General features: G+C 33.6%; 1 protein-coding gene across 3 annotated transcripts in view; it reads left to right on the top strand.

The window, feature by feature from the left end:
• LOC145259110 (nucleoporin p58/p45-like) overlaps positions 1–24,734 on the top strand; it is a 123,336-nt gene that overhangs the window by 1,103 nt on the left and 97,499 nt on the right. For all 3 annotated transcript variants that reach the window (XM_080116774.1, XM_080116776.1, XM_080116775.1), the window contains exons 2-5: positions 4,357–4,400; positions 12,475–13,113; positions 20,435–20,581; positions 22,299–22,326. In XM_080116774.1, coding sequence (XP_079972900.1) covers positions 4,357–4,400; positions 12,475–13,113; positions 20,435–20,581; positions 22,299–22,326 — 858 coding nt within the window. The remainder of the gene's footprint in view (positions 1–4,356; positions 4,401–12,474; positions 13,114–20,434; positions 20,582–22,298; positions 22,327–24,734) is intronic.

Genomic DNA, 24,734 nt, shown 5'->3' with positions numbered 1-24,734 from the left:
AAAACAATATAACTAAAAAATTTCTGTAAATTTTTATAAATAAAATATATGAAAATTATATTTTGATACATTTTTTTTATTCAATAAATGTTTCGATTTTTATATTTTTGTGTTATTTATTTTTTGATTATATATTTTTGCGTTATCATAAACACTTGTTTATTTTGAGGTTCCCATAACTGCCGCTTTCGGGGGAACAGGACAGGGGTCGATAACTCGTCTCTATTGCTAACTAGCATTTCAGCACGGCGTTGCCCAGGTGTTCGAAGGTGTATGTTGAGCAAAAAAAAAAAAAAAAAGCGGTCAATTTTTTAAATTTTGACCCCTTAACATTTATTCTTTTGGGCTCAAATCAAGTTATTAAGTTAGATCCATGTCCAAGGAACCTATATCTAAAATTTCAAGTGTTTATACCCAAAATTGTTGGAGTTTGGTAGAGTTCTCAAAGGTCAAATCGTTGAACTTTGACCCCTTCCCTTAACAGCCAAATTACTGTCCGAAAACGGATTACAAAGATTTTCCCAAATCTCAGTACCCTGTATATCAAATTTCAAGTCTGTAGACTTAAAATTGACAGTTATTGTATAGGGAAATGTACACACACAGACACGTTCACTTTTATAGATATAGATATGTCACTGTCATGCAGAAGTGCGTTTGTTTTTTTTTAATTTCCAAATTATTACTTGAGCCCCACTAATTTCCGCATATATTTTTTGTAAGATGTTTCTTTGTAATTGATTGAAAATTGTAAGATAAAAGATTTATTTCGATTTAAAACAAATCCAGATTGTATCACTTAGTCATTAGTATACAACCTGCTACTTGAAAGTTTTCATAAACAGTTGAAAATAGTCGAGGATTGGAAGGCAATATAAGAAAATGATGTAAGAACAAAATAGTTAACAACCCATTATTACAAACGAATTTTTAAATAATAATGTTACTATTTAGAAAACCATTTTTAACATGGACAGTGTGCGGGTTTTGTTAACTATTCAGTGCTTTCTCTATGAATGAAGTGAAAATTTTATTTTAATTATAAAACTTGGTTTATTAAATTAATTTGCTTTGCTGTAAAAAAAGCAAAATAAAGATGATAATAATAATAAATTGTATATTAACACTCTCAGCTAAATCCCCATTCCAAAATGTTATTTTATAGGTGATTACGTGTGAAACCCTTAAAAAACTTGCCAGAAAGAAAAGCAATCATTTTAGTATTTAGAGTGGGAGCTCAGTTTCGAATATAAATTTATAATCATTTCTGGGCCATTCTAATTCTGTATGGATGTTAACTAAATTGTTTACCACTAACTTAAGTTCGATTGACAACGTAGTAAAACCATGCGTAATCGCTTAAAAAAATAGACATCTCCTCTAATAAATGCACATAATTTATCTCTAATAGAAAAAAATATTTTGTTTTTGGGTTAATTGCCCTAACACACTAGAATGTTTCAGAAAAAGACGCTTATTTTACGTTAAATTTGTGTGAAACTGATCCTGCACCTTAAATTCTTAAATAAATCATTTTATATTTATTTTTTATTATTATGAGTGTTTATAGGTAATGTTTTTGTTTAATTTTTAACAGTTACGTGTAAAACGGTACCTGTAAATACGGTATTCTCATGAAATTATTTTTTTTTTTCTTTTGTTTTCATTGTTCACTAATCACAATTATAACTTTTTTTGTTACGAAAAGAATAATTTGATTTGCTATTGTTTAAGCCATTGCATGTAAGCAATTTGAAAAACAGTTTCACATACAAATGTAACGTAAAATGATCACCTTTTTCGAACCAGATAGTATTTTAAGAATAGGTAACGGATTTTGTTTGTTTTGAATTTTGGCCATGTTCAAGTTTCTGGTCAAAATGAAGTATAAAATATTTCATTGTCAAAAGTAATAAGACACGATCTCTTCCTACTACTAACCCTAAGTCTAGGTGGTAATACGAAAAATAAAGCGATTACTTGTGGTCTTTATGATTTTGCTGATTGAGCTTTGGGGTCAGTGGTAAAAAATTTAATTAATTGCTTTAAAACAATTAAAATGGTCTGGTAACAGGCGATCATTTTACGTTAAATTTATGAATTTAAGAAAATCTGGGCAATGGAAGAAAGGGCAACAGAAAAACTGTCATTTTGGCCAGCTTCGAAAAAAGGGCAATTATTGAATAAATATCAATTGAAAATACATTTTAGAACAGTTTTTGTGGGAGATATTGTTTTAAGAGGACCCCCATCCCTCACTCGAATTAAAAAAAAATGTTAATATACTAAGTGTTCTGTTTTGTGTTCTCGAACTTGTGAATTTTCCTGCTGAACTCGAATCTACACAGAATTTTCGTTGGAGGTTACATCAATCAAAATGTAGTATCTGTTCACCTATTCTCTCATTGTTCAATGAAGGAGAAATCCTTTTAAACTGAGGCAATTTTAATTTTTGTTCCAACCCAGAGTGCCCCCTTTTTTTTTTTTTTTTTTTTTTTAGGAACTGGATATTCCCCACAGTAAAAAACGACCTTGTGTCTAACTTTGCCCTCTAGGGGAGGCAAGTAAATAGGAACACTCAACATGAGAACAGTAGTAAAAAGCGTGTTCATAATTTATAAAAATCGATTTTATTTGGTTTTAAAGAACCTTTAACATTCTAAGATATTTTTTCAAACATAATTTTGAGGAAGAAGTAGCCGCTTTTTAAAAAGACTCTTGGACAATGAGCTATTTTGAATCAATATTTATTCAATAATTGCCCTAAATTTATGTGCTACTAACCCTCCATCCTAAATTCTAAAATAATTTTGTTTTTAGTGAATTCACAAATATCGCCTAAAAAAAGTAGATTATCATTAATAGTACCTTTAAATGTAGATATAATTTCTTTTTTAATTTGATGTAAATGTTTTCCCTTTATGTGTTTTATCCAAGACTTTGATAAATTTAATGTGAGATATTTATGTATGATTTTAACTTTTTTTTAGAGAAAGATCCAATAAGACATTAACAATTTCAGAGGACATGGTAGTCAAAATAAAACTTGCCCATTCATTTGAATTATAAACTCTGAGAAGTGTCACCTAGACATTTGTCAAGTAGATGCGAAAAAATACTTGAACATTTGATAGGGCTGGCGCCATAAGAATCCCTGAATCTAAGCATAATTAATGGGCAGAATCAAAGAAAATTTGATGCTAAAAATTTCACACTGAAGCATTAAAATTCACAAATTTATTTAACTCCTTGTCTATTTGTCAATGCTGAGTAAGGGAGCAAACAAAAACCTATTGGACAAAACTATAACTTTTTTATTTATTTTTTTTATTTTATTTATTTATTTATTTTTTTTTTTTTTCATGATTATTTGGTAAACTAGTGTCCGTTCAATAATAATCTGCCGAAAAAAGATGAAAATGAAAAAAAATAGAGGTGGGGGCCAGCTCTTTCAGGTTCACCAAATATTCTGGATCTCTGACAAAACCTCCTGTTTTGTGTTTTCAGTCATGTGGAAATTATGAACCGGCAAAATAGGCTTAAAGAACACGTTTAACTATTTTACCATGACTGACAAACTAGCATTTTTAAAAAAAAATTTTTTTTATTTTACTTTTAAAATCACGGCTCTATAATAATATATACGAAATCTGGACAAATTAAAATATTATATTTAAGCATATTTTATGCCCTAGCAAAGCTGGGCAGACCCCCCTCTCCCTTCCCCCAGTGTATCTATAAAAAGGAATCTTCCTGAAGGCGGCAGGCCTTGGGGAGTGTGGAGCCACCCTTTAATTGCCATTGCTCCCAGGTCCACTCTGACCCGGAGTGGTAGTACCTGTTAGGGTCCCAACTATGGGTTAAATAGAATCTGACTTAAAAAAAAAAAAATATACTCCATTAAAAATCGTTCCTCAAAATAACTAGATTCGGCATTAAATAACCTGAAAAAGTTTGATATGGCGTAAAACAAAAACAACCAACCAACCAATCCTGAAGGCGAACAATTAAAAAAAAAATAATTAAAATAAAAAAAACTTTCTCAGCATTAAATGACCTAAAGAAGGTTAAATATCTCATTAAACAAACAAACATCAGAGGCAGGTTGCTTTCTCCATCAGAATCCCTGGAATGAACTTTCAGTAGATGTAGTAAACGGGCCAACAACATAGCAATTCGAAGCAAAATTGAACAAGTGTTCGGCCTTTGTAACCTTGTCTGTGTAAATTATCACTTTTTCTCTGCACGGTAATTGAAGCATGGGTTTTATTTTACCGAATTTATTGAATTGAATTTTTGCGTGACAGTGCAATAAGATTTTTGTATCTTTTTTTTTTTTTTTTTTTTTTTATTCAGTCCAAGTTTTGGTGGCACCCAACAGCAACAACAACCATCAAGAGGTAAGACCTTTATTTATTTTTTTATTTTTTTTATACAAAACGTGGAAGTTTTCTTATCAACGATATGTGCTGTAACAAATGAATTTGATTAACATTAACTTTACGAGAATTAAAAAAAAGAAAGTCATTTGTCACTATTTCATAGTACCTTATTACTAGGGCTATGACAACAGAATATTCTTTTGTTTTGACTCTCGAGTATATATCCGACACGGTTAGACACAGTTAATCAAGAACCACATAATTTTATATAAAAGTATACAAGATATCAACGGATACACACTAGAGTCAAAACAATGAAAAGAATATGCTGTTGTCCTAGCCCTACTTATTACATAAAATAATATTTGTGCTGATATCATTTTCTGTTCTGGTGTTGCTTTTCATTCATCCTCCTCAAATCTGTTGAAATATGCAGCTCATCTAGAAGTTGACCTGGGTTCTGTTATGGATTGGAGCGTGAAATAGCTTGTTTCGTTTAATTCTGCTATGGTTCAGCTCGGGTTGTCCAATTGTGACGTATCCCTTTTCTTATTGAGCTGCTTATGGATGGCTCTGCTATTGAGAAGAAATCTGAAACTTCTTGGTTTTTCTTTCTCATCAAATCTTTCTTGCAGTTCATACATTAGATCCATTGCTCTTTCTACTTCTCATAAAGTCTTTCTCAGACTCTTCTCTATCTCGACAAATCTACTATCAGACTATGTATGGAGTACTGTTGTTATATTTGGGTTGGTGAATCTGTGTCTTGTCTGAGGGTTCTTAATAAAGTGCAGAAATGTATCTGTAATTTGATTGGCACCCCCACCCTTTCTTCTTTGTAACCTCTCTCTCTCACAGACTTGATATACAGGATGGCTCACTTTGTAACCTCTCTCTCTCACAGACTTGATATACAGGGTGGCCCAGCAAATGTAGAGGAGAGCAGGAACATTCTTTTTAGTGTTGGGACGATTAATTGGAATTGCGAATCTGAAAAATCAACAAATTTTGGGGTATCGGAATCAAAAAAAATTGGTTCCTATTTTCCAATGCCAAAACGATTCTTTCAATTGTCTTTTTTTTGGGGGAGGGGGGGGATTTTGTTTAAAGCAAAATTTTCCATTGCTAGTAATAATAATAAAATAAATGTTTATTGATTTTATAATACCAGTAAAGCTAATATCTATAGATGATCCTCCACAAGTGTAATTATGTTTAGGAAAATATCTGCACATTTAACATGTTTTTACAGAAATCAAGAAAAATAACAACTCTATAGTTAAATATTTAGATTCATAAAGCATCGTAATCGGTAATTCAGTACGGAATCAGTAATTGTATCAGAATCAGGGGAAAATATTGGAATCGTCCCATCACTAATTCTTTTATTGTTTAAATTACCTGTAATGTTATAAAAGATGCTGGACGTTCTCCCCGTTGAGATCTATGCATTTCTAGGCTTGTTTAACGTTTGCAGATAGTGACTGTAGATCTTCTCTGCCGATTCTCCTAATAGCTTTGGTAATGTTCTCCTTTAGTTGGTCTAGATTGTATGGATTATTTCCATAAACTTCTTGTTTTAAAGTCCCTCAAAGATAAAAATAACACGATGATAAATCCGGGGTCTCTTCCGTAAACATGTCATGAACTCATGTCGGTGATCTGTGAGATGTGTGGCATGTAGTGCCATGTTGTTGGAAAAAGTATGTTGCTCTATTAAAACTTTAATTGTTTAAATAATTCGATTTTGTCCGTTTTATTAAAAAATAAAAAAAAGGTTGAAAAGATACTTTTTGTTTTGTGTCAGTTGGTCCTAAAGAGAAAGATTAAAGATCGGACTACTTTTAAGTGGTCCATCCTGTAGTTTTTTTGTTTTTTTTTATAAATACTATTATGGCATATAGTTTTCAGAATTGTCTGATCTATTCCTGTGTTTCATCTGATGATCCCACAATTTATACAAACTGTTTTAGAAGGAACATGAAGTTTATGCAATTATGAATTCCATACGATAATCCCTCCCCCTCCTCCCAATTTCAAAGACTTCCTATTGCACCGTTATATTAAAGACAATATTATTAGATATAAATTTTTGTTAAATTCTAAACTTCTAATATACTTTCCAAACCTTGAATTTATTATTTTGTAGCGGGGGGTACCCAGCGTTGCCCGGGTGTGTGGAAGTGTAGTAAGGAACCTGGTGGGAGGGAATTAAAAGGTGTTTTAAAAAAAGGTAGTATAGTAGAGGGGTCCCCCAGCGTTGCCTGGGTCAAAGAACCGGGGGGGAGGTAGGGTTAAAAATAAATAAATTGGTAGACGGGAGGCAAAACAGTATAGACAGTTTGGGTGGAGAGAGAGGGAAAAAAAAATGTAATGTCTTTGCTGATCAGCTGATACAATGACTTGCAAAAATGGCGACTCAAAAAAAACGACCCCCTTCCTTGTAGAAAACTGCTCAGTTTAAGATGAACGAATTAATGTTTTTGGCCAATTTTTCAATAACTGCACGGCCAAGTCCACAGCTAGCCCGCACTACACGGCCAAGCCCACAGCTAGCATGATGTTGCCAAAATAAAAATAAAAAAATAAATTCAGCTTTAATTTTCAAGTTTCTTGTTTTAAAGCAATAACTTTTTACTAGAAAATCTGACTAAATTGTATTTTAAATTCTTCATTCAAAAGCAACAACTATTTTGTAGAAAATCTAGCCATTCCATTATTCTGGTGTCTGTTGCAGTGCCACTCAATTTGGGGATTAGCCGAAACTTGAATTGTCTTAACACCAGGTTTCTAATAAGGCCGAAATAGCTTGTGGTCAAATTAGGATAAAAAACATACATAGAAAATATATTGCCATCATGTGCATGTCTTTTCAACGCCTCTCGTCTCTTTCGTGCTAATCACATATCCTTATAATGACTTTCGTGGGATGCTGATTCATTAATATGCAAATTCATATCTAACTACAATATATAAAAGTGACCTTGTCTGTCTCTGAGGAATGGTCTCTATCAAACTACTGTCAATTTTTGGTCTACAGACTTGAAACTTTACATATAGGGGATTTGGACGTGTGGAACAAATTTGATTTGGTTTTTAGCTGGTAAAAATAACTTGTAACTTGGCAGGTATAAGTTGACTAAACATGTTACTTCTACATATGTGCAAATATACATTAATAGGTTTACTATTTTTTATAAATTTTTATATGCGTTTTTTATAGCTCAGATGGTAATGAATAAGGCTGGAACGCTAAATGTTTTGGTTTCGATTCTAGTTGATGGCACACAAGTCATATTTTTAAAATTTAAAATTATTATATATTGGGTACAATATAATAATCAATAGAGAATTGGCTCTATAATAAATAAATAAGAAATCTGCATAAGTTAAAATATATTAAGGTATATGTTACAACTGGGTAACACTAGGTATCCTGCTAGTGTGTGTGTGTTTTTATATATATATATATATATATATATATATATATATATATGGTACTCTTGCATAATTTGATCAAAATTCTCGTCAAGCATGGATCGGGCGAGACTGGCGATCATCAGTGTCAGATGAACGTCGTAACAGATGCAGACTAATGAAAAAAAAATACAAATAATAAAAAATAACAAAAAAAACTACCTTTAAAAATGAAAATGTTTATTTTATTTTAGTATTTAATTTTTTTTTTTTTTTTTTTTTTTTGCAAAATATTTATCAACAGAAAGTTGTTTTTTTCTCTTCATGGAAAGATTTTTTAACTGTATAATTGTTAGGTGTAAGTACAAGTTTTCTTTTTTTTTCAAGACTTTTTATTCAGTCAAGTTCTTTTTTGGGTGGGGTCCACAAAAATTTATAAACAGTTTTTTTTTTTTTTTTTTTTTTTTTTTCGGTTGTAAATTGCCGGCAGAAGAATTTTGTTGAGATGAGGATGTTTCCTTAGGAATCTTTTACTTCGGTCGACTGTTGAACGGCCATCAACGCTAAAGACGGAGGAGATGAGGTAGAGGAAATATTTTTTTAGGCTTGTCATTTCGAACTCCCATAAATAAATGATTTTTAATATTGTTGGAATCTCCAACTTGAATCACACAAAAAACGATCCTGTGCGCTAGGATATCCATTGTCTGCACTGTCTGTTTGTACATCTCCAGGAGAAACCATCCTTTACACACAATCATTTTTTAAGCAAACATTTGTGTTTACAATTGTTGCACCCCATTTTTTGGGACAGCAATTTCTTCTCCTGACAATGAGATTGTTTGCATCAGCGTTTTCATTTCTTATGCATAGGTTTATATTCCTTGCCTGTCATTTTTTAGATTGGCGAGTTTTGAAAATATATTTGTCAGCTTTCTTCCAATTCGAATGCCGTCTGCTTCCATTTAGATAGTGCCTTTTCATTGGCTAATCGAACTCCTAGAAATTGAATTACAAAAAATTTTTAAAAAAGTAACTAATCAGAAAATAAAAAGCCCCCCCCCCCCAATATCACCTTAAAAATTACTAAAAACATAACAGAAAAAAAATTAAATAAATAAAATAAAAAGTCTAGTTAGCGTTTCAACATTTGAACAACGCTCGGCTTACACTAATGATTGCCGGTCTCGCCCGATCCATGCTTGACGGGAATTCACGAGAATTCGGGTCAAATTATGTAAGAGTACCATGATGATTGCAACGTCTTTTCAGACGAGTGCCACTCCCTCAGACATTTAAAATCCATGAGCCCAAATGTCTGAGGGAGTATCTATACAAATATGATGTTACAGAGTCTTAGCTTTGTACGACAGCTAAGTCTCTCTCTCGGTTCAAAATGTTGAGATCCAGCAACAAGCAAGAGCAAGATAGCCAGCAACAAATTAAACTGCAGACCAGCTTAATGCGGGTACTGGTCTTCCGCTTTATGGTTTTTTAAATCAGATTTGCTTCTCCTAGAAAGGTTGCCTTCACCACGGCTTACGAGAGCCCTCTCTACCCCAATACACATATATACACACACACACAAATATACACAGTGCTAGTTGGCCGTTGACCCAGAAAGAGTTCATTCGCCCTTTGGAAGGTCTTGTTTTTAATCCTTCAGGGAGACTAGCCACCCTCCTCACCAAACAAGTCTGGTGGGGGAACCAGTTTAGTCGCCGGTGACCAGTACTATCTGCCTCAAGAGTACCATATATACATACATACATACATACATACAAGTGACCTTGTCCGTTTGTGTGAGAAACGGTTTCTACCAAGCTACTCTGTCAATTGTTAGTCTACAAACATATAAACGATTTGAGTCTGGAACAAATTTGATTTGAGTTTTTAGCTGGTAAAAGAAGCTGCTAGGGGTTCAAAATTGGAAAGAAAATTGGAACTTGGCAGGCATATATCAACTAAATGTAAATCTTGCACACATGTGCAAAGATACATTTATGCATTAAAGCGGTTGATTTTTAAAGTTCTGATATTCATTTGTTAGCTCAGATGGTAACTAATAATGCTGGAGAGGTATGTGTTTTGGTTTCGATTTCAGCTGATGGCACCCAAAGTCATGTTTTAAAAAAAAAATTTTGTCTTTAACTTTTGAAATCACTATTACAAGATAATGCATACTGTTGTGTAGCAGGGGGCTCGTATTGGGAGACCTTAACGGGTACATATATAACGGGGGATTCATAATACATGAATAATGATGGTGATGAAGGGAGAAACATTTATAACAGTTCTTATTAACACAGGAGCGGCCACATTATCGTGATGATGGGGAGGACACATAATACTTGGAAGGGTTGTACAAGAGTTTGTTACAAGATGATAAACACATCTACCTTCTCTGGTTGTAAGGAATGACGACACGAAACAGTTACATAGTTGGTTTCTTTATTCTTCAGTCGACCGATCGGTGATGTCAGGAATTCAAACTTTGATTTACATGGTCTATTTTCCTCCCTTTACTTCTAAGGGGCTCTCCTCTCCAACTGACTATCACCATGTGTGATCTGCTCTGAATATCTCATCCACTCTAACTTCGAACCCTCAGGTTTCTATATTGAGAAATCTCCTTTATGACGTCAAAAGTGTGTTTACCAACGTGACTATATCACATGGATTTACAAATGATTGTCCAAACAGTTTTGGCAAACAAAGAATCCTCAGTCTAATTCTAACCTATTTTTAAACAATATAAATTAAACTCACATCGTCCATTCTTTTAACTGATATATTTAATATCCAAATTTCTAAAAGAATGGACAATCGACTCTTTTTTTCCGACATAAACAATATTTAACTATTTCTAATAGAATTAACAATATTTAACTATTTCTAATAGAATTAACAATATTTAACTATTTCTAATAGAATTAACAATATTTAACTATTTCTAATAGAATTAACAATATTTAACTATTTCTAATAGAATTAACAATATTTAACTATTTCTAATAGAATTAACAATATTTAACTATTTCTAATAGAATTAACAATATTTAACTATTTCTAATAGAATTAACAATATTTAACTATTTCTAATAGAATTAACAATATTTAACTATTTCTAATAGAATTAACAATATTTAACTATTTCTAATAGAATTAACAATATTTAACTATTTCTAATAGAATTAACAATATTTAACTATTTCTAATAGAATTAACAATATTTAACTATTTCTAATAGAATTAACAATATTTAACTATTTCTAATAGAATTAACAATATTTAACTATTTCTAATAGAATTAACAATATTTAACTATTTCTAATAGAATTAACAATATTTAACTATTTCTAATAGAATTAACAATATTTAACTATTTCTAATAGAATTAACAATATTTAACTATTTCTAATAGAATTAACAATATTTAACTATTTCTAATAGAATTAACAATATTTAACTATTTCTAATAGAATTAACAATATTTAACTATTTCTAATAGAATTAACAATATTTAACTATTTCTAATAGAATTAACAATATTTAACTATTTCTAATAGAATTAACAATATTTAACTATTTCTAATAGAATTAACAATGGACTTAATTTCTAACATTCCATTATCTATTATCTTTAACACTTGCCTACAGGGTTCGATTCTAACCTTTTCCTAATGTCATTTTCACTTATCTAATATATCTTATTGACATTTACTTTCATGTAACAATACAGGATAATAATTAATAGAGAATTAGCTCTGTATTAATAAATACAAAATTTACATGGACAGAGCTTTACGCTGTGAGTGAAATGGTCACATTTGCGAATGATTTTTTTTTCCATGTGGGTGACTAGAAATAATAAAATGCTTGTCTTTTATCAATTGTTTTTTTGTTTCCCCCCCCCCCCGCAGGTAATCTTCCAAAGCTCATTATCGAGTAAAAAGTATCTTTTCAACCTTTTTTTTATTTTTTAATAAAACGAACAAAATTGAATTATTTAAACAATTAAAGTTTTAATAGAGCAACATTTTTTTTTTTAATGAAGGCTGTTTAAAAAAAAAAAAACATCTGAAGAAATTTGAATGTCTATACCTGTCAACTCTCAATAACGCTATATTTAAATACCACTATAATACTTAGTTTTGTTCATGAATAGACACCCACTGTATGATACCATGTGCCAGTTTAAAAAAAAAATTGAAATTTGTACAGCTTAATTTATAATTCATGGATTATGGTAAAGATTCATCAGATTTGACTGCATAATCAGAAAGAGCACACGATTTTACATAAGAGTGCCAAGTTTCATGAGAATAGCTTGAAAAATAAATAAATGGTAGCAAAATTACCGAATTTCTTAATGTTGAGGTCCGTAATTTAGCCCACTTTTTCTAAAGAAAAATGTCCACGGAAAAGCATAAGTTTTGGCACTTGAAATTCTCATAACTTTTGAACTACTGGTGGTATTTGCATAATTCAAATGGTTGTAAGCATCTTTTACATAGCTCTTTTCATGCAAGTTGATAAAATAGTAATTATCTAAAAAGGAAAAAATCAACTTGTAATACTAAATTAAATAGATTTTATAACCAGGCAACACCAAGTGGCCTGCTAGTTTTATTTATAGAATCCAACATAACTTATTATTTTGTTTTTCTCCTAGGTGGTTTTTCTTTTGGTGCTGCAAATACGAGCACAACTCCTTCAGCTGGCGGATTATCATTTGGCAATCAGACGGCTGCAAAACCTGCAACAGCACCTTCAACTGGGACATTTTCATTTGGTAATACAGCAACACCAGCCGCAGCCCCAGCCCCAAGTGGCGGATTTTCATTTGGCAGCACACCAGCTGCAACCCCAAGCGGTGGGTTTTCATTTGGGAATACACCAGCCGCAACTCCAAGTAGCGGCTTTTCATTAGGGAACACAACCGCACCAGCTGCAAGTGGCTTTTCATTAGGAAATGCAGCCGCTACAGCAAACCGTGGTGGATCGATGTTTGGAACATCAACTGCCACAAGTACAACCCCTGCTGCTGCAGCCCCGACAGCAACTGGAAGTACAGGATTTTCATTTGGTAGTACACCGGCATCATCTGCGCCAACGTTTGGCACACCATCTACCCAAGCTTCAACTGGTGGACTTTTGGGTTTTAAACCACAAAGCAGTGTGGCTCCAACAGCTAACACTGGATTGACTTCGAACTTTTCATTTGGACCGCAAACTACTAGTAGCTTGGGAACAATAACGACGACGACAACTTCATCATTTAGCGGATTTTCTTTTTCAAAGACGACAACTGGTTTGTATTTTTTTTTTTTTTTTTTTTAAATTGTTTACTCCTCTTCAGTAGAGATCTGTTTTTGTAATAGAAAAATGATCCAAAAAAGAGATGGCGAAAGAAATAATTCTATCGTAAAGAAAAGAAAATTATCTAATTACGAATAGTAAATGTAGTTGTCCTAAACAAAAAAAAATAGCATCAACATAATGAAGAGAAGCTTTGATTTTTTTTTTTTTTTTTTTTTTTTTTTTTTTTTTACATAGGCATCACCACATTATCAAGGCCAAGAGGCCACTCAAGGATAAGGGTTAAAGAGTGTACAGTAGAAATTTGACAATATAGTAATCATTAGTAATGAAAATTTGGTAAATTTGATAACTTATATGGAACGGCTCATCAAGAACTTATTTACGTTAGACTTAAAGACGACCATATTATAGTCAGCCGGAAAGCAGCAAAACGGAAGACAATTCCACAGGCGTGCAGTTCTAAGAAAGAAGCTTTGTTCATGGAATCTACGTTTAGGTTTAGGCATAGATAAAGAGTGGGGGAATTATTGATAGTGTTTACAGCTAGACGGGTGTTTCTTGTGAAAGTTTGGCGAGGGGGGACCATAGATTGAAGCTCAGTCGAACACTTTCCATGAAAATAACGATACATCAGAGACAAACTCGCAACATCTCTTCTGTGAGATAGAGGTTGCAAGGAAGAGAAAAGGACATCTCCTACGAGGCTACGAAGTCTATTTTGAACTCTATCAAGGCAGGCCAAGTCCTTTCTAGCAGCTCCTGCCCAGATGTGGCAACAGTATTCCATCCTTGGACGTACCTGGCTCTTATATAGATAGAGAATAGCATCAGCAGTGAGATATCTACCGGATCGATAGAAAGATCCCACCATTTTTCCAGCGGCCTTGGCAACAGATTTGATGTACTTGTTCCATTTAAGATCAGGAGTAATGGTCAAGCCAAGAAGCTTGTCAAAACTAGAGGCCTCCTGAAGATGAGAGCCATTTGAAAAGAATGATAGTATTAATCCAGTCAGGATCAGCAGTGACACCCTTCTCATGTCAAATCAAAAAGCTATAACTGAGAACTTCAAAGAGATTCAATATATTTTATACAGCAATTCTGGTATCTGATTGGTTCATTTTTATCACCCCTGGCTATAAATGTAATTGTCCAAATCATTTTTTTTTAATTTTTTTATTTTATTTTATATATATATATATATATATATATATGCATCCTCACTTATCAAGGCCAAGAGGCCACTCTAGGATAAGGGTTAAAGAGTGTACAGTAGAAATTGGACAATAATCTTTGATTATACCCAATAAAATTGTCAAAAATATTGCAACAAATCCAATCATATAATGTTTTATTTTATTTCTAATTCTAAGTGAAGAAGTAGGTAGACTTATGGATGTTCAATTGCTGTATGGCAGCAACTATGATGTGTTTAATTCCTGTCTTTTCTATTCCGATAAACTTGTCTTTATAGTTGCTGTTGTTGTTTCACCGCGTTTCGGTCAACTCATCCTCTGGTCTTCTTCAGGTTATTAACTGTGAAGGGATAGGAATGCTGAGTCTTGTAACTATATCCCCAGTAATTACTGTCTTCCATAGTTGTTGTTTGGTGCCCATGACGCAGTGGAGAGAGGTGTTGCGTTGCTACGGTTCCAGGTGAGCATTGTCTGAAGATAGCGGTTTCAGTCCTAACCAAAAAGCAGACCAGTTTGCCAAAACATGGTAAGATAACAAATATGAAAGGCAGTAATTACTGGTGATACTATTACAAGACTCCCCATTCCTATCCCTTCGTGGTTAATCACCTGAAGGAGGCCAGAGGATGAGTTGGCCGAAATGGGGTGCAACAACAGCAACTGTGAAGGTGAGAATAATAGTCCACAAAAAAAAAAAAAAAAATGATTACAAAAATTACTAATTTCAAATGATTCCAATGTAAAAAAAAAAAAAAAAAATATATATATATAATAGTATTTGGTACAAACCCGATGATGGAAAACCAGCCTTTTAGGATCTGTGATGCAGTAGATAGAGGCGTGGACTCTCTGTGGTTCCCGGTGAGCAATGTTTTAAAATAGCGGTTACAGAGGATTAGTTGGTCCAAACGTGATGAGAGACAACAACTATGGAAGGCAGTAATTACTGGGGATAAAGTTATAAGACTCGGCATTCCTATCCGGTCACGGTTAATCACATGAAGGCCAGCGGATGAGTTGGCCGAAACGGGGTGAAACAAGGAAGATGAGGATAACAATCCACAAATAAATATACAAATTACTCCTCTCAAAGAATTCCAATAAAAAGATATTGAGCTAAAGTGTAAATATTATAAAGTAATAGTTGCACCATTCATCTTGAGTCGATTGGACCAGCTGTTTACAACACGTTCACCATGTCTCTAACACTGGCTGACCAAGCCTGGCGATCCAAGGCTGTGTCCATTATGTGTGCAAGCCGTTCATGGTTCCAGCAACGGATCCCATAAAAATAAGGGCCCAGAATCAACTCGGCATCCTGCTTTATCGTTCTGAGCTAGGTTTTCAATTGGCCACATCATTTCTTCCAGTCTGGTGGTGCATGGAGGAAGTCAACTGGGTGTCATCGAAGGGTGTGACTAAACCAAATATCATATGAAACTGTATCGTATGACTATTTTGACAGATTCGATTCTGTTAGGATTTTTTTCTCAGTTCTTTCTAGAATCATGTACTTATGTGTGAGACCACATGAATGTTGCCAACAGCACTAGTGAAGGTGGTTCCATAGAACTAACAGAATTTGAAATTGGTACCAGAGTTGCAGTGTCAGACGGTCTAAAGATTAACTTCAATTTATTAGAATTCCAAAAATTGAGAGTTCCACTTTGAGAAGGTTCCTGGCCGGACTCCTGGGCTTTGAGAGGGTCCCTGGCCAGACTCCTGGGCTTTGAGAGGGTCCCTGGCCGGACTTCTGGGCTTTGAGAGGGTCCCTGGCCGGACTCCTGGGGTTTGAGAGGGTCCCTGGCCGGACTCCTGGGCTTACTGTATTAGTGTTTTTCTTCTAAACTTTGTACTCCGCATTTACATGGAATCTGTATTTTTGATAAGGATGATTTGTATTTAGTTTATTTAAATCTTATTTTCAGGTTTTCAATTAATAGTACCTCTGGCCTCCTTTAGATTATCTTGTGGAACTCTGAAATCTGCACAGAATTTAATCCACAGGGTATCATACTCTTGTTCATAAGCCATGATTGGGTAGAAGTCCTAAGTAATTCGCAATTGTAATTTGATTGGGTAGAAGTCCTAAGTAATTCGCAATTGTAATTTGATTGGGTAGAAGTCCTAAGTAATTCGCAATTGTAATTTGATTGGGTAGAAGTCCTAAGTAATTCGCAATTGTAATTTGATTGGGTAGAAGTCCTAAGTAATTCGCAATTGTAATTTGATTGGGTAGAAGTCCTAAGTAATTCGCAATTGTAATTTGATTGGGTAGAAGTCCTAAGTAATTCGCAATTGTAATTTGATTGGGTAGAAGTCCTAAGTAATTCGCAATTGTAATTTGATTGGGTAGAAGTCCTAAGTAATTCGCAATTGTAATTTGAGTGTCGCCCGCACTGAGAATTAAACCTTAGAAAAGTTGCAACTTACAACTGAATTTATACAAAGTACTTTATTACACCATGGTCTGAATTTTTTTAGCCTTAAACCTATTTTTGATTTTAGATGTACAATCTTACTATTTACCATTATAGAGTACCAGTATTTAAAAAAAATTTTTTTTAATCCAACAATATAATTTTAAATAAAGAAAGTCAGAGGTTACATCGGCCTAAATGTTAAGAAGCACATTCAAGATGAGAACAGTAGTCCGTATAATCCAAGTAATATTAATTTAATTAATCAAAAAGTCAGAAACGTAATTGCTATTCGGCGTTATGCAAGTAGAATGTCTTCAAAGATATATTGTAGTTTATGAAAATTTTCGAATAAGATCAAAGTGTAATAGATCCTGGGTATGACCTTAAGACATTCAGTGATGAGGCCACATGTTGGGGTTGTGTGTAGTGACCCCTTAGTTACCAGGTCCTCTTTGGCCCGCAGTTGTAATACCTGTTTAGACGTCTGGTGCTACCAAATCAAGCTGTTTGAAAGTACAGATTTCCTAACCAAAAATGCACCAAACATTGATGTTTTTTTTGTTTTGTTTTCCAAAACTAAATTATTTTTTGCAAAATCAAAAACAAATTTTTTATTTAATTATTTGGACTATTATCCCCATTTTCTAGTTGTTTTCATGACGTTTCGGTCAATTATTCCTCCCGCCTTCGTCAGGTTAACTGCGACGGGATAGAAATATAAAATCCTCAAACTACATCCACAGCAATTACTGCCTCCTTCAATAATTGTCATCTCACCACGGTTTGGCCATCTAATCCTTTGACCGGCTTTGGGTGGGATTGAACCTGCTACCGCCAGACAATACTCACCTGGAATTATAGATATTCCGCATCTCTATCCACTGCGCCACAGATCCCAAAGGGTAATCAAGGTTGGATTTTTTGGTCTTATAAATCCACATTTTTATATTTTTGTTCTTCTAATTGTCGTGTTTCCTGTTAAATACAACTAAGCTAACCCTAAACCCTGAATGATTATCTGAAGATATAAAGAACATAAAGCACAAAATCTTTCTCTAAAATTATAGATTCCGCATTAAATAAGCCCCAAGTTGTAGATATACTTTAAAACAACCATCCTACCAAACAAAATGTGATAAATAGTGGTTGCATTATGACCTAGATTGTGTTTTTTGCCAGATTCCGCGTAATGTCTATAGTCGAAAATAATTCAATAAATTGTATTTTACAAAGAACCATGACTATTTCTTATCAATCCGTTTTCTTTTACAACCTTTTACGAACCATTAACACTGTTTACATTGTGTTCTTTCTACAAATTTTTTTCTTCTTTTTTTTTTTTTTTTTTTTTACTTCTGTTGCCTTGTCCACCATCTGAATTTTGAAATATGTTTTCATCGCATATCAGTCGTTTTTTTTTTTTTGTTTTGTTTTTCTAATCCGTCATTGTCACACATAAACTGAAAAAAAAAAAAAAAAAAAAATTCCAGTTTACACATAATTGTAAGTTGATTTATATTTTCTAAATAATATTTTAAAGAAATTAAAAACGTGTTTTAAGAAACAGATGCAAAACTAAATACTCGAATTACACATCATTTTGCCAATAACGCATTCTTTTTTATTGAACATATTTTTTTAAATCTTCAATGAAAATCTTAAGTCACATATACGTCAAGGGTATGAGTTCATGTAGAAACGTTTCAATTTGAATAAAATGAAATGCGCATCAAGTGTGCTTGAAAGCCAAATCACAATATAATATCAAGAAAATAAATATTTTACTTGTTTAAAATTTATCACAAATATATTTCAGAGATATACTCCATTTTCAGTGGTCCTGGATATGACCTTAAACTATATACAGTGGTGAGGCCCCAGCTTGCGGGCTTTTGGGGAGTGTGGAGCCACCCTTTAATTACCATTGCTCCCAGGTCCATTCTGACCCGGAGTGGTAGTACCTGTTAGGGTCCCAACTATAGAAACCAACTTGAAAACAACAAATATATTCTATTAAAATAGTTTTCTTCAAAATCTTTGGATTTGACATTAAATAACCCGAAAAGGGTTGATATGCCATAAAAAAAAACAAAAAACAACCAACCATCTTCAGTGTGTGGTTTTGTTTCTTTTTTTTTTTTTTTTTCTTCCCCTCTTTGCCATGTTGTAAAGTTTGAGAAAGAAAAGTCTGTTTGTAAAGAGCCGCGTGTTGTATCTAGCGGTTGTATTTTGAAATGTTTGAACTGTGCGTAGGCAACGTGAAAATAACGTCAAGGGTATGCGTTCATATAGTAAAATGAAAGAAGCAAAACAACAGATGCTAGAAAGGACTTAGATGAGTTCAAAATAGACTTCGTAGCCTCGTAGGGGATGTCCTTTTCTCTTCCCTGTAACCTCTTTCTCACGGAAGAGATATTGCAAGTTTGTCTCTGCTTTATCGTTATTTTCATGGCACGTGCTCAACTGAGCTTCAATCTATGGCCCCCTCGCAAAACTTTCACAAGAAACACCCGTCTAGCAGAAAACACTATCAATAATTTCCCCCACTCTTTATCTGTGCCTAAACCTAATCATAGATTCCATGAACAAAGCTTCTTCCTTAGAACTGCACGCCTGTGGAATTGTCTTCCGTGTCGCTGCTTTCCAGCTGACTACAATATGGTTGTCTTCAAGTCTAACGTAAACAAGTTTTTGATGAGCCGTTCTATGCAAGTTAAAAAATTTACCGAATTTCCATTACTAACGATTACTATATTGTCCAATTTCTACTGTATACTCTTTAACCCTTTTCCTTGAACGGCCTCTTTTGTAAAAAAAAAAGTTGTTTCACAACGTTACGGCCAACTATTCCTCTGGCCTTCTGACATGGTAACCGCGACTGGATAGGAACTCCGAATCTCCTAACTGCATTCTCAGCAATTACTGCCATCCATAGTTATTGTCGTCTCGCCACGTTTTGGCCAAGTAAGCCTCTGGCCGGCTTTGGGTAGGCTTGAAACCGCTCTCTTCAGACAATTCTCACCTGGAACCGTGGATGGCAGTAATTGCTGAGAATGCAGTTAGGAGATTCGGAGTTTCTATCCCGTCGCGGTTACCACCTGACGAAGGCCAGAGGAATAGTTGGCCGAAATGTCATGAAAAAACAACTAAGATGAGGATAATAGTCCGCAATAAATAAATTAATAAAATAATACTCATCTCAATAATGAATTCCAATTGAATAATATACACTGTCCTTTTTTCATCTATAGTTGGAACTACATACACTTACCTTAATGATACACTAAGTCTGTAACATAAGCTACTGTACATTTTTGCCAAACACTTTGTTGCCTATGATTTCAGTGACATTTGTTTATCAGTGTTAATCAGTGATCACACGCTTGTTTCTGTTTCCAATATTAGGTTACTTTTTTGTGATTTAAATGTATTTTTAATTATTTAATACTGTGTTGGATCTAAAATAAAGCGTGCTTACATATTTAGCAGGACCCAGGAAAGAAAAGTTGAATTTACAGAGTAACAATTGCTATTGAAAATAACTCAAAGGACCCAATGGGTCACAGGTAAATTGAATTCCGTTATGTGGTCATGAAATAAGTGTTTGTTTTGATAAATTTTGAGTTCTTATTTGGTAACGTTAATGTTTTCCCCTTTTTTTTTTTTTTTTAAATTTTTTTTTTATTTTTAGCGCCAACTCTTGGAAGTAGTAGCACAGGGTTTGGGACAAGTTTCTTATCAGCGGCACCGACGTCCATAACTGGCAGCATTCCAACTACACAAGTGGCTTCTAAAGGTTTAGGTGGTGTTGACCCCAAAGTGTCTGCAGGAATATCAGGTGATTTCAACTTTTGATGTAATAGGGTTGATACATCTTGTTAAGTCACAATTGTGCCGCGTTTTATAGTGGTGTTTCATTTTCCATCTAAAACACTTGTCACTATATTAAATCTTCCTCCTCCTCTCTTTGAGAAAGTGTGAATACTGTTAGGATTATAAAAACTTTAGTGCTTGTGCAGTATATTGTTTTACAACAAATACAGTTCAGGTAAAACGCTATTACATACCTGTCATGTCAAAATTATAATTTTTAAGTTTTATGATGTACTATCGGGGGGGAGGGGTAATCAAAACATAAGAATAAGCAAAGTAAATATTTTTAAATATTAAATTATTAAATATTTTTTATTTGTTTAAATATTATATATAAAAAAAAAATGTTAAAACTTAAAAAAATAAAAAAAAAAACTAACGTAAGGAAAACGAACAATGTTAAATGTAAAAATCAGAAAAACAAAAAAAGAAAACGCGAATGTGATGGAAGAAAAACACAAAAATGAACGTTAAAACTTAACCAAAAAAAACATAGACCGTGAAAAATGGCTTAAATAACCCTATTTCAATATTAAAATTTAAATCGAAAAAAGAAAAAAGACACCTCACACCACAATCCGAACTTACAACCTTTAGATAGTGACGCTGACCTTTAATCAAGTGAGTTAAGATGACGTTGACGAAATTGGTTTGTTTTTTTTAATATTTAAACTAAATCATGTTCCGGCATCATTTGCACATGCGTAGAAGTGAACTTGTCATGAGAGAACTTTTGGTAGTTGAGTATGAGGATCGAACTCGAACCCTTGAGGCGAAGTTAGAAATTAAAGTGTGAAAAAAAAAAACGTGATGTTAACCATTGGGCCACCACAACATACTATCGGAAATGCGTTTGAATTTATTTAATTACTTAGAATTTGCAGGTGCACGTTTTAATGACTTAGTGAGGTCAACTTTGACTGCGGTGTTTTTATTTTTATTTTCCCAAGATGTTGAGGGAGAGGGGGGGGGACCAGTTCCCCTTTGTCCAATTTGAATAGCAATTGTCTGATATAAGGAAAATATTTCCACATTGATCAAAGCTGATTGCTTTCGGACATTTCCAGCGATGGCGACCAGAAAAATACCGCCAGAATTAGTGTCGCTTTTATTATAGGAAAAAGCCTAATCCACATGCGGCGAGCGAAAACTGTTGAATATTTATCTTCCTGTAGTCGAGCAAATTAAATAGCCAGGCGAGCTCCATTAACTCGGAGATATTATGATTTATGTGATATAAAAAGTTTTAAGAAGTTGTGAGCCGACCAAGCGCTTCTCTGAAAAAAGCCTTTCTTGGACATACACAAAAAGCCAAAATACATACACACATTTTCGCTTTTATATATATAGATGTGACCGTTATGGGATGAAAATATCATATTCCAAAAATAATGTAAATTAATTAGTGTAATCAAATTTTATGGCGGAGTAGGACATCGTATTTGATAAATAAGGACAAAATGACTCAATTCAAACTACTGAGATCAAAATAAGCTATGTAATAACTACAATTTACTATTAAAAGCATAAGAAAAAAATGATTTTCTTTATTAAAAAAAAAAAAAAAAACATTTATGTACTATTCTAGATAAGAACCATTCTTTTTTTTTTTTTTTTTTTTTTTTGAAACTAACATTGATTTTTTTTTTTTTTTTTTTTTTTTTTTTTTTTTTTTCCTCTAGATGGCACTGGACAAAATGGAAAACAAATGTAAGTACCTGCAAATATAAATACTAAATTATTTCTTACTTACAATCTTCCCTGATTGTCTGTAGTATTCACGTGTTAATCATTTTGAATTTTTTTTTTTCTCCCCATCCAGAGTATTTATGTTCTATCATTGGAATTAAATTTACTCTCCCAAGATGTTTGGTTCACTAATAAATTCTCATTTTCTATGAGTTTTGAGCACTTTAAGTTCTTTGTGCAGAGTGACAAGTTCTGCTTTATTATTTTTATTTATTTTATTTTAAACTAGCGGGGGTACCCGGCGTTGCCCGAGTGTTTGTTTCCGGGACGGGGGGGGGGGGTTAAAAATGTTATGGTAGGTAAGTAGGAAGGATCAAACCCGGAGTCATGAGTAAAAGTAGGAAAATAAAGTGTGAAAAAAAACAAAAAAAAAACATCTGCAACGTTAACAGTTCGGCCACCAAGAAAAGTCCATTCCAGTTGTTTAGGAAAAAAAAAAAAACGACTACGGTAGGTCGGCGCGAACGTGAAAATATAATGTGAATTGTCCAGCACGCTAACCACTACGCCACAGAGCACTGCAGCTTAGTTTAGTGATTTTAAATAACTTCACATGAAAGAACTACGAAGCCAAACCGGTGTTCTCTTCTCAACTGTTCCTTGTGAACGATCCCCAAACGGTGTTAAGTGGTGGCAGGGGGAGGAGGAATTTATTAGAGAGAAAATATTTTACCACTTCCATTGATCTTAACCGATTTTGGCCGTGACTTCTCAGCAGAAAAAGTATAGAAATCTAAGATTATCGAGGAATTTGAGAAATAATGAGCCTATAACACACCTCAGATATTGTTCTGCCGTTTGTGCATATTATATTTGCATGAAATATCTTGATTTTTAATCCTATTAATGTCAAAATCAGACGGGAAAAAATGAGTTAATTTTATTTATATAGAGATAAGTCACTAATTTTATTTTAAAATGCTTTTTAGCCATTTTGTGATATTCTTTTATTTATTTTTTGTTGCTATCTTCAAAATCGTAAAGAATACGGTTTCACTGGTTTATTTCTGTATTGTATTCCAAATTGAAACAGTTCTTACTGGATCACCGAAGTTAAGAAACGTTGAGCCTGGCCACTACCAGATGGGTGACCATTTGAGAAAGCTAGGCAATGTATGTACCGCATCAAATCATAGAAATTTCCAGGTTGATATCTGGAGGCACGTTTAATTTGATGGTGGAGGTGCACCCCATGAATAAACTTGCCTGGTGGGTAGGCGACAAGACGATACTATATGTAATGGTGTACTGGCAACCTGCTGCAAGATGCCTTCCTGAACCTGTATGTCAAGCACCTGTTTGCCACAGCAGATGGTGACATCTGAAGTGTGTGCGATACAAACTTGTGCCTCGTGGATCACCTAAAACACTTTGTAACTGGGGCTGGCTCAATCCTAATGAGCAAAATGTCTACTCGTATCTGAGTTCTGCCAATGATAACAGCAATATATATATATATATATATATACACGTTTCAATATCGACCCATTTTTGGTCTGATGAGGTAGTCTCTTTGAATTGAGATTTCACTGGAACATGTATGCACATATGTAACCAATGATGTTTGTATAATAAATAGACTATGCACCAGCTCTGTCCATTGAGCGCTCTTTAATAATCATGTGGGTTTCATTGGATTTACATCTAGGAAACCACTCTACACAACCATTTTATTTATTTATATATATATATATATATATCTCCCCAAAACCTCTGCCTTGATGGAGGGGAGACTAAAACTTGCTGCTATGGTTTCAGATGATCTTAAATAACAGCAAGGGGAGACTTGATTCCAAATATTTCTCATATATTCTATCTCCCCTCTTTTGGGAATAGGGTATGATTATAAATAGTTCCAGTATTAAATAATCCTTATACAGTGTGAAATTTATTTTATGTATGAAAATCAAAGAGGGGCGATATAACATGAGAAACATTTGGAATCAAGTCTCCCGTTGCTGTTGTTTCAGATCATTTGAAACAATCGCAGCAAGTTTTAGTCTCCCCTGTATCAAGACGAGAAATTTTGGGGCAATATCAGATATTTTGTAATTCCTATGCAAAACTAGGAAAACAAATGACTATGATTGAAACATTGGTAAAGGTACAGTATTTCCACCCTAAAAAAAAATACTTAAAATTGCCACTATTATAGGTTTTAGAGGATGCTGAAAACGAAAATGACGTTTAAAATTCCAGGAAACTAGTAATTTCCACGATATGAAGAAATTTAGTTTCAAAGTGGGGGATCACTTTTGTATAATAATTTAACATAAAATGAACACCCATTTTATAGCCACCTTTTTGGGGGAGCGGGGGTCTGTTTTTCTTTTTTTTATTTAGGGGTGGTGTTTATTTGGTTTGCTAAG

This window comes from Euprymna scolopes, chromosome 34 (genome assembly GCF_053919585.1).
Source record: "Euprymna scolopes isolate OS-2025 chromosome 34, ASM5391958v1, whole genome shotgun sequence".
In the NCBI taxonomy this organism is placed as follows: Eukaryota; Metazoa; Mollusca; class Cephalopoda; order Sepiida; family Sepiolidae; genus Euprymna; species Euprymna scolopes.
Note: the sequence above shows the minus strand (reverse complement) of the source record. Positions and strands in the feature narration are given on the sequence as shown.